Raw genomic sequence first — 14,473 nt, 5'->3', positions numbered from 1 at the left:
AAACCCAAACCCAAACCCAAGCAAACCCAAACCCAAAACCCAAACCCAAACCCGCAAACCCAAACCCAAACCCAAAACCCAAACCCAAACCTTAAACCCAAACAAACAAACAAGCAAACCCAGCCCAAACCCAAACCCAAACCCAAACCCAAACCCAAACCCAAACCCAAACCCAAACCCAAACCCAAACCCAAACCCAAACCCAAACCCAAACCCAAACCCAAACCCAAACCCAAACCCAAACCCAAACCCAAACCCAAACCCAAACCCAAACCCAAACCCAAACCCAAACCCAAACCCAAACCCAAACCCAAACCCAAACCCAAACCCAAACCCAAACCCAAACCCAAACCCAAACCCAAACCCAAACCCAAACCCAAACCCAAACCCAAACCCAAACCCAAACCCAAACCCAAACCCAAACCCAAACCCAAACCCAAACCCAAACCCAAACCCAAACCCAAACCCAAACCCAAACCCAAACCCAAACCCACAACCCAAACCCAAACCCAAACCCAAACCCAAACCCAAACCCAAACCCAAACCCAAACCCAAACCCAAACCCAAACCCAAACCCAAACCCAAACCCAAACCCAAACCCAAACCCAAACCCAAACCCAAACCCAAACCCAAACCCAAACCCAAACCCAAACCCAAACCCAAACCCAAACCCAAACCCAAACCCAAACCCAAACCCAAACCCAAACCCAAACCCAAACCCAAACCCAAACCCAAACCCAAACCCAAACCCAAACCCAAACCCAAACCCAAACCCAAACCCAAACCCAAACCCAAACCCAAACCCAAACCCAAACCCAAACCCAAACCCAAACCCAAACCCAAACCCAAACCCAAACCCAAACCCAAACCCAAACCCAAACCCAAACCCAAACCCAAACCCAAACCCAAACCCAAACCCAAACCCAAACCCAAACCCAAACCCAAACCCAAACCCAAACCCAAACCCAAACCCAAACCCAAACCCAAACCCAAACCCAAACCCAAACCCAAACCCAAACCCAAACCCAAACCCAAACCCAAACCCAAACCCAAACCCAAACCCAAACCCAAACCCAAACCCAAACCCAAACCCAAACCCAAACCCAAACCCAAACCCAAACCCAAACCCAAACCCAAACCCAAACCCAAACCCAAACCCAAACCCAAACCCAAACCCAAACCCAAACCCAAACCCAAACCCAAACCCAAACCCAAACCCAAACCCAAACCCAAACCCAAACCCAAACCCAAACCCAAACCCAAACCCAAACCCAAACCCAAACCCAAACCCAAACCCAAACCCAAACCCAAACCCAAACCCAAACCCAAACCCAAACCCAAACCCAAACCCAAACCCAAACCCAAACCCAAACCCAAACCCAAACCCAAACCCAAACCCAAACCCAAAGGATTATGGGGCATGATTGCATGTCTGCTTCAATTTTTTTAATATATCAACCTGAGGGCTATGAAATTTACTGTCGCACAAGTTCCAGCGAAAACGTGATATTTTTTTCTTTCTTGTGAACAACATATCAGAACAAATAACCGAGCAAGATCCTATCGTTATAGGTCCTAAAACAACTAAATATGTTGTTTATTTGAAATTTACAAATTTTTGGGATCACTGAATGGGCGATATTCCCAAACCCAAACCCAGACATAATAGATTTACTTGAATGTCATTTCAAAAATATTACAAGGAGAATCGATGGTCCTTCACAATTCTTGATTTCACCTCCATGGCATATCCAAATGTCTTATACTCATCTGTGAAAACAAATCTCGAAAAGGTATCATTAAGATTCATCACCACTTGATGATGCAAGGATTCAAAACATTCCCTAACTGTAAGTTCATAGTCTTTCCACATCACGGAATTTGCGGACGATGATGCTGCAGCGGTTGTTGTATTGGCCAATGACGATGAATTTGTCGTCTTTGTTGAGTCAACGTGATGGATCGCTGATGATGCAGGTTGCTTGTTTTCATCCATTACAATTACATTCACAGAATCTTGTTTGATAAGTGATTTAGAACTGGTGCTTTGAATGGCATGTAAAGCTTTCTTATTCAATTCTTGCTTAATGAATTCGTTGTATTTGCTGTCACAGAATGGTCGATTACCTGCTGATTCCATCACCAACTTGAACAATATAAAGAAATCCTTTTTGGTTCTTGATGGAATATTCACTTCCAAACTTGCTCCTTCCTTAATATATACCTCAAAGATGGAAACACAAAAAATGTAGATTTGTTGAAGGAATCTTTCTGAATCTTCCATAATATATGGTAGTTTTCTTTCAAAAGATTCCAGATCAAGATAAATATATAAATTTTCAATACTCCATTCTTTCTTGCAATACTCTTCAAAAACAGCAAATCCTTCGTTGTCATGAATTAATTGATATAATTCTTCGTTATAGTCATCATTGTCATCCATTGTTTCCTTATTGTTTTGAAGAGATATTCCTGATTTTATGGCACTTTTGTTGAGCATTCTTCTTTGTTTGTTTCTTTCAATCTGTCGAATCAGATGTTTCATATAATTCACTACAGATACAATTGCAGCAAAACCACCAAATGCTAACACATAGAACACAATATATACCACCTCGAATGCAAAACGAGCAGTATCTGCATAGAGCCCCTTTTTAAATTGTTCCTCGCTGACAAAACGGCTCTCCAATGTGGAAATTCCAGTCGCTTGGGAAATGATAAGGAAAATAAAGAATACCACAAAGAAGACCATTTCTAAACGAAAATAGAGTGGTCTGTCTCTTCTAAGGAACCATCTCCAAGCTTGTCGAATGAGAGTGGAAATTTGGATGGTCTGTGAATTGTCGTCCTTTCTTTTTAATCCACTAAATCCAGAATTTTGAAGAGTTTTTCCATCATTCACAGATCCTAATTTAGTAATTTGATCTGCTAAGCTTTGAGAAATAGACACGTCAATACGCTCACTATCAAACTTTAAAGTCAAGACAATATCCACAATAAACACTAAAGTAATCAAAACTCCAAATGTTAAAATAATGACCATGTATGTAATGGATACCACTGATGTGTATGCAAATGGTGAGATGACTCCCATAAATTTCAAAATAAAGAATAGCAACCAGTACAAGACGTTCATGAAGGCAAATGCAACCAAAACAATATTATTAGCTGCTCGAGAAGTCATTGTTTTGAGAAGTCGGATTTTTCGTTCATAGCTTTTCAATCGATCCTGAATACTCATGTCTGAATTGGGTTTTAAACGTCTCAACAAATTATACAAATTTTTCATAAGTTGGAATCTTGTCACTTGCAGCAGGAATGACAGAATGGCTGTCAAATTAAGAGTGTTTACCACAATCGTTGCAATTCCACCAAACCAATTCACAACATTACTGACATCTTGATCGTAAGATGAGCTCTTAAGACTATTTGATTTGATTTCGTTCACTAAAATGGATTGTTGAATGATCAAAATAAGCACGCATTCGACCAATAGTGCAACAATTCCAAGATAAGGAGTACAGATTCTGCTCTTAATCGGTTGCTTCTCTCTGAAAATGATCAATAATGTTAATACCGTAAATGCAATAACTCCATAGATAATACCAAATACAATTGATGCGATATAATAATCTGCCAGTGTTAATTTGATAAAATCTGATTGTCCCTTCAATTGTGAAATGTTGTATTGCAAAAATGTGGCAAATAAGGTGGTGTGATTACATGCACAAGTTAGCGTAGAATTACCATTGCTACTATACAAATAACATCCATTTTCAAGCCATGCACTTTGAGTGACATTCCAATATTTGCATGATAACGTTATATTCGTTGCGTTTGAAACTGATGTCAAAATTCTTGAATCAATTTCAAAATTCAACAAGATCGGTTCATTGATGTTATTCAATGCAACTTCAGTATCATCCTTCCTTACAGTGAAATGACTCACCGGTGACAGAACAGGATACATTTTTGTCATTGAATCTGATCGAGTATTTCTTGATAATGAAATGAATGAGAAACTCAATGACTGGATCGTTTCACCAGTTGAAACGTGGTTAGAAATTGAAAATAAATCTAATTGAATGGTATTTCTTCCGTTTGAAAGGCTTTGATTTTGATTTGGAAGGATATTCTTGTTTAAGGTGAACACAGAGAGTGTCATGTTGATAGATCCAGAATTGAAAAGCAGCACAGGCAATGAAGTATTGGCACCAAGAGTGGAAGGAAGTTCTGCCATTGTGGTGATGGACGCCAATTTGACAATATTATCATCGGTTGAGTCTGCATTCAACCCAGAGTTCAATAAATTGGAGAGCAGTGAAATTGTGGAAAGAGTATCAGAATTTGATAAAATGACGTTCTTGACATAGGAAAATTGATTTTTTTCATCTTGATAAATGACTGACACGTTATTCATAAAGGATGCCAATTTAGCATTGGCAGCTTTCACTACTTCAGAGCTCAATGAGTTAGAATCTTGAGTTAAGGAAATTAGTGAGTTCAAAGCTATTGAAGGATTCTTCATGTCAAATTCAATCTTTTCCAATAATTTGAGTTGTAACTCTGTGTTCGTACTATTTGTGGATTGTAATGATTTGTCATACGAAAGAATTACCAAATCTTGAGAGGAAAACATTTCAACATTTTGCAACAATTCGCTTGATGTTCCATTGTACGGTGCCACTGCAACTTGTTCTGTAAGTCTCCAATCAATATTTCCAAATTTATCCACTACAAACACCACCAATTGAACAGTTATGTGTTGAGCAGATATGTGACGGCTTGTTTGTTTTTTAGAGACAGATTCTGTGATAAATGGCAAAAATGTCGACATGTTCGTATTTGTTGAGAATTGTGACAATCTCACAGGTATTTTCAATGTTGAGTCATAAAATCCAACAGCGTACTGAAGAGGTTGTAAAGTGACTGGAGCGGTCCATTCTTCGATGTGAATACTAAATCGATCCAACAAGGCAACACCATTTTTTGGGTAGACATCGAGGAGAGGTTGAGTCATGTTTCCAATTTCAATGTTAGGAGGTGTAGCAGGAAGAACAATGGGAATTATAGAGGATGTTGTGAAATTCTTTCCAGTTATGGTATTTTCAAAAATGATGACAAACTCCAGATATTGAAGGTCGGAAGAGTTACTACTCAAGGTTTGATTCCATGCTTGGAGGTTGTTTCGCAAGTCATAGGTGAATGAGGGCATTGGAGTGAAAGTAATACTCGTCTTTTTGCTATTTGCTGTTGCTGTCACATTCGATTCAAAGGTAGCAAGTTCAATCCATGAGGTCGAATTTCTAAATATCAAAATACTTCGATAAGAAACCACTGTTGGTTCACAAACAGTTTCCCAAGTTGTTGATGTGACATTTTCCAATAACGATTGATTCACTTGCAATGTATGACATCCAAGAAATCTGAAAATGATACTCTCATTCATTGAGGCAAAAGGGACAGATGTGGTCAAAGTAGAAACCTTGTCTGAAATGACAATGGCAGATGGAATACCCGTCACAGCGACATTGTACACTTCAGGAACCATAAATAACCGCACCACAACAGAGAGTAATGGAGCATTTCGTCGATATATCACATGATTCTCTGAAAATTCTACATAGGCTCTCACTGTGAAAATAAATGTTCCAAATGGCAAATTGTTAATATCAATAGAAAGTGTGGAAGATGAATTTCCATTCAGGAAAATTCTTGATTGTGTTGTATTCTCGCCACAATTTGAACAATTCCATTGATAAATGACTGAACTTTCAATATATGGATAAATAGATTCTGTGAACATGGTTTCAATGTTGAGCACTGAAATGTTGTTGAATACATCCATAGCATTGGGACCAACACTATATCGATTGCTCTTAATTGTTAATGGCAATTCGCTCAATGAAATGTTGCAATTCATACCAGAAAACAAAGAATTTGTACAATGACAATTATTTGGTGACAAACAAAGTCCTCTGCCTGAGCATACATTTGGAGACGAAGAGTCCAATTCGTAGCATTGAATAAATTCGCAATTCGATCCAACATAACCTGCCTGGCATGAGCAATTATCATGAGAGAAGCAAACACCTTTCCCAGAACAAACTGAAGGGCTTTGATAGAAAATTCCGTAACAATCAAAGTGAGTGCAATTTGGTCCATAATAATAGGGAGAAGTACAGTAGCAAACATCAGGAGCAATACAGACACCATAACCATTGCAAACATTAGTATCATTGGCAGTTCTGTTAAAACAGATTGGTTGATTACAAATTCCAGTATTTGAAAAACCTGACAAACATTCACAATGATGTGGACCTACACATGACCCATTTCGACTGCAAACATCTGGGTCAATGGCTAACTTTCCATAACAATTGAAAATATCACATTTTGGTCCTCCGTAACCATCCATACAGGAACAAATATTTGGTCCAATACAATTTCCATGAGAGCTGCATGAAGCAACCAATTCACATGAAAAAGCCGAACAATTCTTATTACCCTTATAACCATCAGCACAGAGACATGTGTTATTTCCAATGCATGAACCATGTAAAGAACATTCATTCACACCGTCACATGAAAAAATTCCACAATTTGCTGAACCTTTCCAACCGGATTGGCATTGACAGGTGTTATTGGCAACACACAATCCTTGAAGAGGGCCTCCGCATTCATTGACACCATTGCAATTGAAAATACTACAGTCTGGTCCTCCCCATCCACTCGCACATTGACAAGTGTTATTTCCAATACATAGACCATTTCCACTACATTGATTGACACCATCACACGAAAAGAGAGTACAATCAAGGGATCCTTTCCAACCGGATTGACACTGACAGGTGTTGTTGGAAACACAAACACCTTTCAATGCTCCTCCGCAATGATTGAGACCATCACATGAAATGGCAGAACAATTGGCATTACCTTTCCATCCTGAGAGACAGGAACAAGTATTGTTTGAAACACAAACACCGTTTGATGAACACTGATTCCGACCTAAACAGTTGAATGTGTTACAGTCGAGACCTTCCCATCCAAAATTGCATGAACAAGTGTTATTAGAAACACACTGTCCATGGTTCGAGCAATTACCAAAAATGGAGCAAGAAAAAACAGAACAGTCACTCGAAGAAGTCCATCCCACATTACACAAACAAAGATTTGGTCCTACACAAGTACCATGATCACCTGAACAGTTGTTTCTTCCGTCACAGGTGAAAATTGAGCAATCATTAGATCCCTTGTATCCACTTTTACAGGAACATGTGTTATTCGAGACACAAGTTCCCTTTATCGAACCACCACAATTTCCCAAAGCATCACAAGAGAAGGCTGAACATGTAGTATTTCCTTGCCAACCTGAATCACATTGACAAGTATTGGCTCCAATGCATTGGCCATGTCCATTACAATATCCTTTGCCATCACATGTGAAGGCACTGCAAGTAGAGTTTCCTTTCCATCCAGAGTTGCAACTACACACATTGGGTCCACTACATGATCCTTTACCGTTACAGTTTTCTGCTAACTCACAACTGTATGCATTACAGTTGAGATTTCCCTTATATCCAGCATCACCTAAATTGGATTTCAATGATAAATATTTCAATAATAATAATTTCAATAAAATTGTGAATTTCAATCATTGATGGGATCAAAAATTTCAATATTAATAATTATAAAAATAAATAATACAAATTTCAATATTAATCATTTTAAAAAATCTCCAAACCTACAGGCACAAGTATTAGGTCCAATACAAACTCCATGACCACTACAATAATTAGTTGCATCACAAGAGAATAAAGTACAATTCGCATTTCCTTTCCAACCTGAGCTACAGGTACAAACATTTTCACCTGTACATGATCCTTTACCATTACAATTTCCAAGCAACTCACAACTCACTGCACTGCATTGACTATTTCCCTTCCAACCATCATCGCCTTTTTTAATAAAAGGTGAAAATGATCAAAAAATACATTGAACAAGAGAAATACTTACAACTACACATATTGGGGCCAATACAAACACCATGTCCACTGCAATAATTCTGTCCATCACAACTATACATGCTACAATTGGAATTACCTCTCCAACCAGTTGGACATGAACATTGATTGGCGTAGGTACATGTACCTCTTCCAGAACAAACATTAGAAGTGTCATTGGCTGGAAATCCAAAACAAATTGGAGTGCTACAATCAAGTCCTGTCCAATCGGTATCACATTTGCAGGTTAGAGGTGACTATGTCGAGGTATCCATTCGGGGAGGAAAAAAAGGCATGTGACCATTTAAAACAAGTTTAAAGAAGAATTCATCAGGATGTTGTTTCTTGTCATGTTGTTTGTTCCATTCCATTACTTACCAAACAAAAGCCATGTCTTCGATTGCATTTAAATCCAGAAGAACACAGTTCAAAAGAGCAGTCATATCCAGTAAAGTTTGGAACTGTGCAATTACAATTATTGGGACCAATACAGTCACCATGCTGATTCCAACAAACACTCAAACTTGTAGAAGAGATTCCATAACAAATGTTATATTCGCATTGAAGGCCATTGTATCCGTAATTACATGAACAAGTGTTATTTGAAACACAAGTTCCTCTTACAGAGCCTGAACATGAATGGACAGTGTCATTGGATGGAATTCCATAACACACGGGATACTAATTTAAGTAAACGTAGAAGGGCATAAACAGAATATCACAATATCATTCAACGATACAACCAAATTAAAGAGAACAAAAAATTCCTTACCTGACATGCAACTCCAACATAACCACTTGTACATTGACAAGTGTCAGGTGCCACACAAAGTCCCTTCCCGCCATTACACACTGAGCTTGGCACAGAGGAATTTCCTCCAAAACATTGGACATACTGACATTGTGATCCCATATACCCAGCGTCGCAGGTACAATTATTTGGTGAAGAACAAGTACCATGTGATGAGCAGACATTACTGGCATTTCCAGCAATTCCATAACACTTTGGAATTTCACATTGTACTCCAGTATAATTTAAAGAAGGAGTACATTGACAGATATCGGTCTGGACACAACTTCCATGTCCACTACAAACAAGTGAGGTTTCATTTTGTAATATTGAAAAACATTCCGTAATATTGCAATTGGATCCATGCCATTGAGGATCACATTGACACTTATTGAAATCTGTACACGTTCCATGTCCAGAACAAACCATTCCTGTTAAATTTGCTTGTATGCCATAACAAGTGAAATTTTGACATTCATCTCCAAAATATCCCAAAACAAGACACGAACAATTGTTATCTCCAATGCATGGACCTCTACCATTGCAAACATTGGAATCGTTAGAGAGTTTTCCGAAGCAATTATAAACGTTGATGGTGTTGAGAGTATCTCCATTGACAAACACAAATATTGAATTTCCGTCATCATTGCTCCGTATGACCCAATGGATCCAATGGTCATCATTGGATATCTTGTTAGAATGAACTAGTGGGTGATGATGAAATTCATCGAACATTATAGTAGGTAGAGAAAGGATGATGACCAAGATCACAACATGAAACAAGACAAAAAAAGGACCACTCAATGCAAGCCCTCTTTGAGAAAAACTTCCGAGTTTTAGTGTGCGTTTCGTTTGGATGTTGTTGTGATTCACCACCATTATGGTGTGGTGACTCTTTGGAGAAGCGATTTTATGGCTGGATTCATCAACCAGCTGCAGTTGAGAGAGAATGTCGATACTAGTAGATGGTGGGTTCAGTGCCATTTTCTCGCGTGTGAGAGTTTTTTTGTTTGGGATTGACCCAGAGAGATCGTTCGGAATAATCAAAAACGTCAACCATCACGAAAGGTTGCGCTTTCCTTCTTGATTTGAATCTCAACGGGATAACAAAGGAAACAATGGGAATATAAGGGCACTCAACTGAGAGCAAAACAGCGAATCTTTCATGTCTCTTTAGCTCAAAGAGATGCAACTATGAATACATTAAGGGTTAAAGAAAGGTTCTTTTCACAATGTGTTTTGATTATCTTATTATATTTCACTTAAAAAGACACGGAAACGAGAGGTATGAGGGAGATACGTTCAAGTGTGACAGATCAATCATAAATGCTCAAAACAGCCGCTTCAATGAAAGACTATTGGCTTGTTCAATAATCAAATAAGTTAGTTTAATTAGTAGATTATCGTTAGGTTCGTGAGGACTCTTTCCAAAATTGTGCAAAATTGAAGTATGTACAAATTCCGCATTTAAGTCAAGTTCCCAGTATCATCAAAGGGTACGTTGGTTTAACTTTGCATGATAGCACTTTTGAAGTGTGGTGGTGGTTTGATGAAGGTTGGAGCATGTTCTTTGAACGCATGGTCAACCGGTGATCATTGTGGTCAACCCAAACAACAACATTTAAAAGTACATGTATCCTCCACCTCCAAAGTGTGTCTTGTCAGAGGAAAACAACGCAGTAAATCTATGAGATGCTTTATATTGTTGTTTGGTCACATTGTGTTCATCGGCAGAATAACTTGCCTTCTTCTTTCGTGAGGAAGGTGAAGAAGAAGGAGAGGATGAATCTTCTCGTTGCAATCCAGTCAATTTGTGTTGAGCGATCTTTGCATAGTATGTTTCGGGATCCATATATTCACTCGCATCGTAGGACATATCAAAAGGAGAATAATCTGGCGAAGAAGAGGCTTTTGCTTGTGGTTTTCGTGAATGATGTTTTTGTTGTTGTTGTTGTTTTTCATTCTTCTTCTTCTTGATGATGGACATTAATTGTTCACTATCATTACGGGAAATTGATAGACTTTCTCTCACAAAATCATCTGAATCATCGAAAGAAAGCACTTCATCGTCGTTGTGTTTGTGCTTTTTCCGTTGTTTATAATGTGAGATGAGTTGGCCCATTTTGTTAGTTGCAGACTTAAAATGTTTTTGTAAGGCAACTATGGATGTGAAAGAGTGGTGTTGAAAGAGATAAAGAGCGACACAAAAAGGGTACCAAAAGTTAATTCACTCTAGTGTATTGAACAAGAGTGGCAATTGTGGATGGGTTTCAATTATGCGCAATATCCTTTTTGTACGCAAAATATTTTTGACCAGAAGACGGACTATATTTAAAGACAAGGCAGACAATGCGATCTGAAGTCCTTTCTTTGTCTGTGAGGTGTTGTTGTTTTTTTTGAATGTTTTTGGTTTGAAAAGAATCTGATCAGCTTCAAGCTGATGTTTGGCGGTATTTTTGAGGTGAATTCACTTCCAAATGAGAAAGGTGGATAGCGATCAATGAAAAATGTTGTTATGGGCAGAAATGAGCCGACAGTCCATGACATCATAACCTTGTGACTGTTCTCTCATAAAACTCGTCTCATTGCATCAAATAAGGAAGCATGAAAGGACCACAACTTCTGTCATGAACATGAAATTAGATGTATATTATGGAAAGTTGTCATCTCTTCACGACTCTCTCAGTGTTTTGAAATATCTCAATCCTTTTTATTCTAGTCAAATCGTGTTGTGGTTACAGTCAGTTACTGATGAATTAAATTTGACTCTATTGTTTGGCAAGGGTTGGAATCATATTATGAACTTGAATTAGATTTTCTTGGCGTTGTTTTTGAGCACCCTCGTAATAGATTCGTTTTTCATCTTCACTCAAGCTCTTCCATGAATCGGCAACCTTTCTTGACAATAAGTGAATATTAAGATCTGGATATTTCTTTTTGAAAATTTCAAACTGACTCTTGCAGAAAATGTTATACGCAGACAAGGGTTTCTTCACGACAGGTTGTGAATTCTTTTTTGACTGATCTATATAAGGCTGCCTTTCTTCTTTGGAAAGAGATTTCCATTTCTCTCCAATATATTTTGAAATCTGGTTGATAGTACAATCAGGGTACTGTTGCTGAAATTCTGGAAAGTGTGTTTTGCAAAAGATATTGTATGCATTCAATGGGCGTTTCAATCTAGAATACTTTCCTACCAGAGAATTACTATTATCCTTTTCTGAAAATTCTTCAATGTAGTCAACATTTGTCATTAACGTTCCATCACCAGCATTGGAATTTTCAAGAGTACTCATAACAACTACGGATCTCTTATAACGCTCTCGTTCTTCGTGTGGAAGAAGTCTCCATTGTTCTCTCAATAAAATCATATTTGAAGCTGTATCTTTGTGAATTGGAACAGTCTCACTACAATAGAGCTCAAATGCCAAGCGATCATGTTCATCCGTTCCATTAGAGTACTCTGAACTCAAAGTACTCGTATGAGGTGATGAAGAATTGGAATGGTGTTGATCAATGCTACCACTAGTGCTGCTATTGCCACCAAATAATGCAATGCTGTCATTGTTGTTACTAATCGAGCACTGTTGGCTTTCCATGGGTGTATTAACATTTCCTTCATGCAAAGTAGTATTGGTAGCAATATTGGATGATGATCCTGTGGCATGTTCATGTGGAGTTATTAATGTGGCTAATCTTGCTCGATCTCTTGAAGAAAATAAAAATTGACCTGACTTTGGGTCCTTTCTGAATAGACCACTCTTGATATACTTTCGCTTCTTCTTAATACCCTTCTTGTTGTTTGTCTTTTTGTAATTATTGGTTGTATTGCCTTGTTGTTGTTGTGTATTGTCTTTTGTGTGCGAGTCGCCAGATGAGCAAACTGCATTGCAGGTCTCAGATGATGTCTGACAAGATGAAGTCACGTCTTGGTTACTCTCCTCAAAAATGATCGAACAATCTTCATCTTGCTCAAGTCGCTCAGATAGATCTTTCATATTCTCACTACTTCTGCTGCTTCCGGTTAACAATGGTTCATTGTTATGATGATGTTGGATGGAGTCGACAAGCAACATGTTTGCATTGTGATACTGAGACTGGCTCAAAACCTCATTTGCATTGGAAGAATGACAGTTCATGAATATATTGTCGTAACTTGACGATGGTTGTTGTTGTATGATGAATGGTTCCAAGTCGTCAGAGTTCACAACCAATTTTAAGTTCAATCCAGATGAATGAGAATGCATTTGTTGTGGAAATGTACCAATGAATGACGGAGGCTGCGCCAATGATGTCAATGGATGCAGAACAGAAACAAGTGATGGTTGTTGCAGAGGAGTAAAGAGTGCTTGTTTGATATGTTCCAGAATTGGCTCTAAGAATCTTTGAAAGACACTAGTTGGCATGACCACAATCTTGGTTTGTTTGGTTTCATCTGCATTCAACACATTGATAGGTCCAAAAATCTTGTTTTCATCAACAATACATCCTTCTACACTGTGGTATGTGATGATTTGTTGTTGTGGCAGTTTTGGAGACAGGCCGTGATGCTGGCAGGATGGTATTTGCATGATCGAAGAAGAGCTCTGCTGGAGGGCAAATTGATGTTGTTCTTGTTGCTGATTCAGCAAGTACTGTTGTGAAAGCAACAATGCATTCATGGAATTGGTAAATTCGGAATGAGAAGTCATAGTATTCTGTGCACATTGGTGATTATCATGATTCATCATTGAAGATGCCATTTCCATTCCTCCTGTATTGATATTTGTGGCGGAAGCAACAACAGCGTCATTCATCACCAGTTTTTGTTGTTTTTGTTGTTGATTCATCATTATGGATTGCTGGACCTGGTTCAGTAAACGTAAATGCTCACCAAAGGATGGCAAGCTATTCCCGCGTTGTTGTTGGTGATGATGATGGTTTGGTGCTGCCTTAGCAGAATTGTTAGTAGAAGTAGTAGGGATGTTTGGCTCATCATGATGGCTCCTGTGTGTTACAATGGTAGTAGATGAAGAAGAGCCTTCATTCAGTTGTTGTTGTTGATACTGAGATGTTGGAACAAGGGCTATTTGATGATTATTAAAGGCATGATAGTTATTGAAATTGGATTTGATTGATTGTGTGGATGGTGATGCAAGAGTATTCATAATGGCAACAAGTCAGGCCGAGAGAAAGAATCGATGCAAGAAATTCACGACGACGTTATTGAATATAATTGTTAATATAATTCTTATTGAAATGATGGCTGTTCCGATTGCTACAAATAAATTCTACAATAATAGCAATATGAACTTGATGTGAATCGATTGAGAACGAAGAGAATCCGATTGTTGTTGTTTGCCAGGTAGTAAGCTGTTTTTTATAAGCTTGGTGCCTTCGACAAGCTGTTTGGGAGAAAATGCTGCTGTGAGAAGTGTTTTGCAACAAAAAACTGATGAAATTCTCAACGCACAACAAGATTCATAAAAGATTGCGATCATGGCAAACGGTTCATCATCCAAGTTCGAATATTTTGGTGCATGAAAAGCCTTTCAGAAGCGAGCAATCTTGTGAAAGATAAAACGTACCTTTCTCAATTTTTTTTAGGGTGAAAATCTACGTTGCTGGCTTCAGGAATGCACGCTCCGTAACAGGAGTGCACAAACGGAATTTTTGGCCAAGAAAGAGTGATCGTGATTAC

At 38.3% G+C, this 14,473-nt stretch overlaps 3 protein-coding genes and 1 pseudogene across 4 annotated transcripts; all 4 read right to left on the bottom strand.

Moving 5' to 3' along the window:
- FDP41_013759 lies at positions 1-1,422 on the bottom strand (annotated as a pseudogene). Its single transcript has one exon — positions 495-1,422. A coding segment is annotated over exon 1 (928 nt).
- Positions 1,423-1,696: 274 nt separating this feature from the next.
- On the bottom strand, positions 1,697-9,528 carry FDP41_013758 (uncharacterized protein; the record flags this gene model as incomplete). Its single annotated transcript, XM_044704423.1, has 5 exons — positions 1,697-7,590; positions 7,749-7,958; positions 8,017-8,260; positions 8,382-8,684; positions 8,776-9,528. The coding sequence occupies 5 exons, from the start codon at positions 9,526-9,528 to the stop codon at positions 1,697-1,699; spliced, it is 7,404 nt and encodes a 2,467-aa protein (XP_044565257.1).
- An 886-nt stretch (positions 9,529-10,414) lies between these two features.
- Positions 10,415-10,915, bottom strand: FDP41_013757 (uncharacterized protein; the record flags this gene model as incomplete). The annotated part of the gene is made up of 1 exon (XM_044704422.1): positions 10,415-10,915. One exon carries the CDS (start codon positions 10,913-10,915, stop codon positions 10,415-10,417), a length of 501 nt encoding a protein of 166 aa, XP_044565256.1.
- A 646-nt stretch (positions 10,916-11,561) lies between these two features.
- On the bottom strand, positions 11,562-13,940 carry FDP41_013756 (uncharacterized protein; the record flags this gene model as incomplete). Its single annotated transcript, XM_044704421.1, has 1 exon — positions 11,562-13,940. The coding sequence occupies one exon, from the start codon at positions 13,938-13,940 to the stop codon at positions 11,562-11,564; it is 2,379 nt and encodes a 792-aa protein (XP_044565255.1).
- Positions 13,941-14,473: the final 533 nt, after the last annotated feature.

The sequence above is a fragment of the Naegleria fowleri genome, assembly GCF_008403515.1.
Source record: "Naegleria fowleri strain ATCC 30894 chromosome Unknown tig19, whole genome shotgun sequence".
In the NCBI taxonomy this organism is placed as follows: domain Eukaryota; phylum Heterolobosea; class Eutetramitea; order Acrasida; family Naegleriidae; genus Naegleria; species Naegleria fowleri.
Note: the sequence above shows the minus strand (reverse complement) of the source record. Positions and strands in the feature narration are given on the sequence as shown.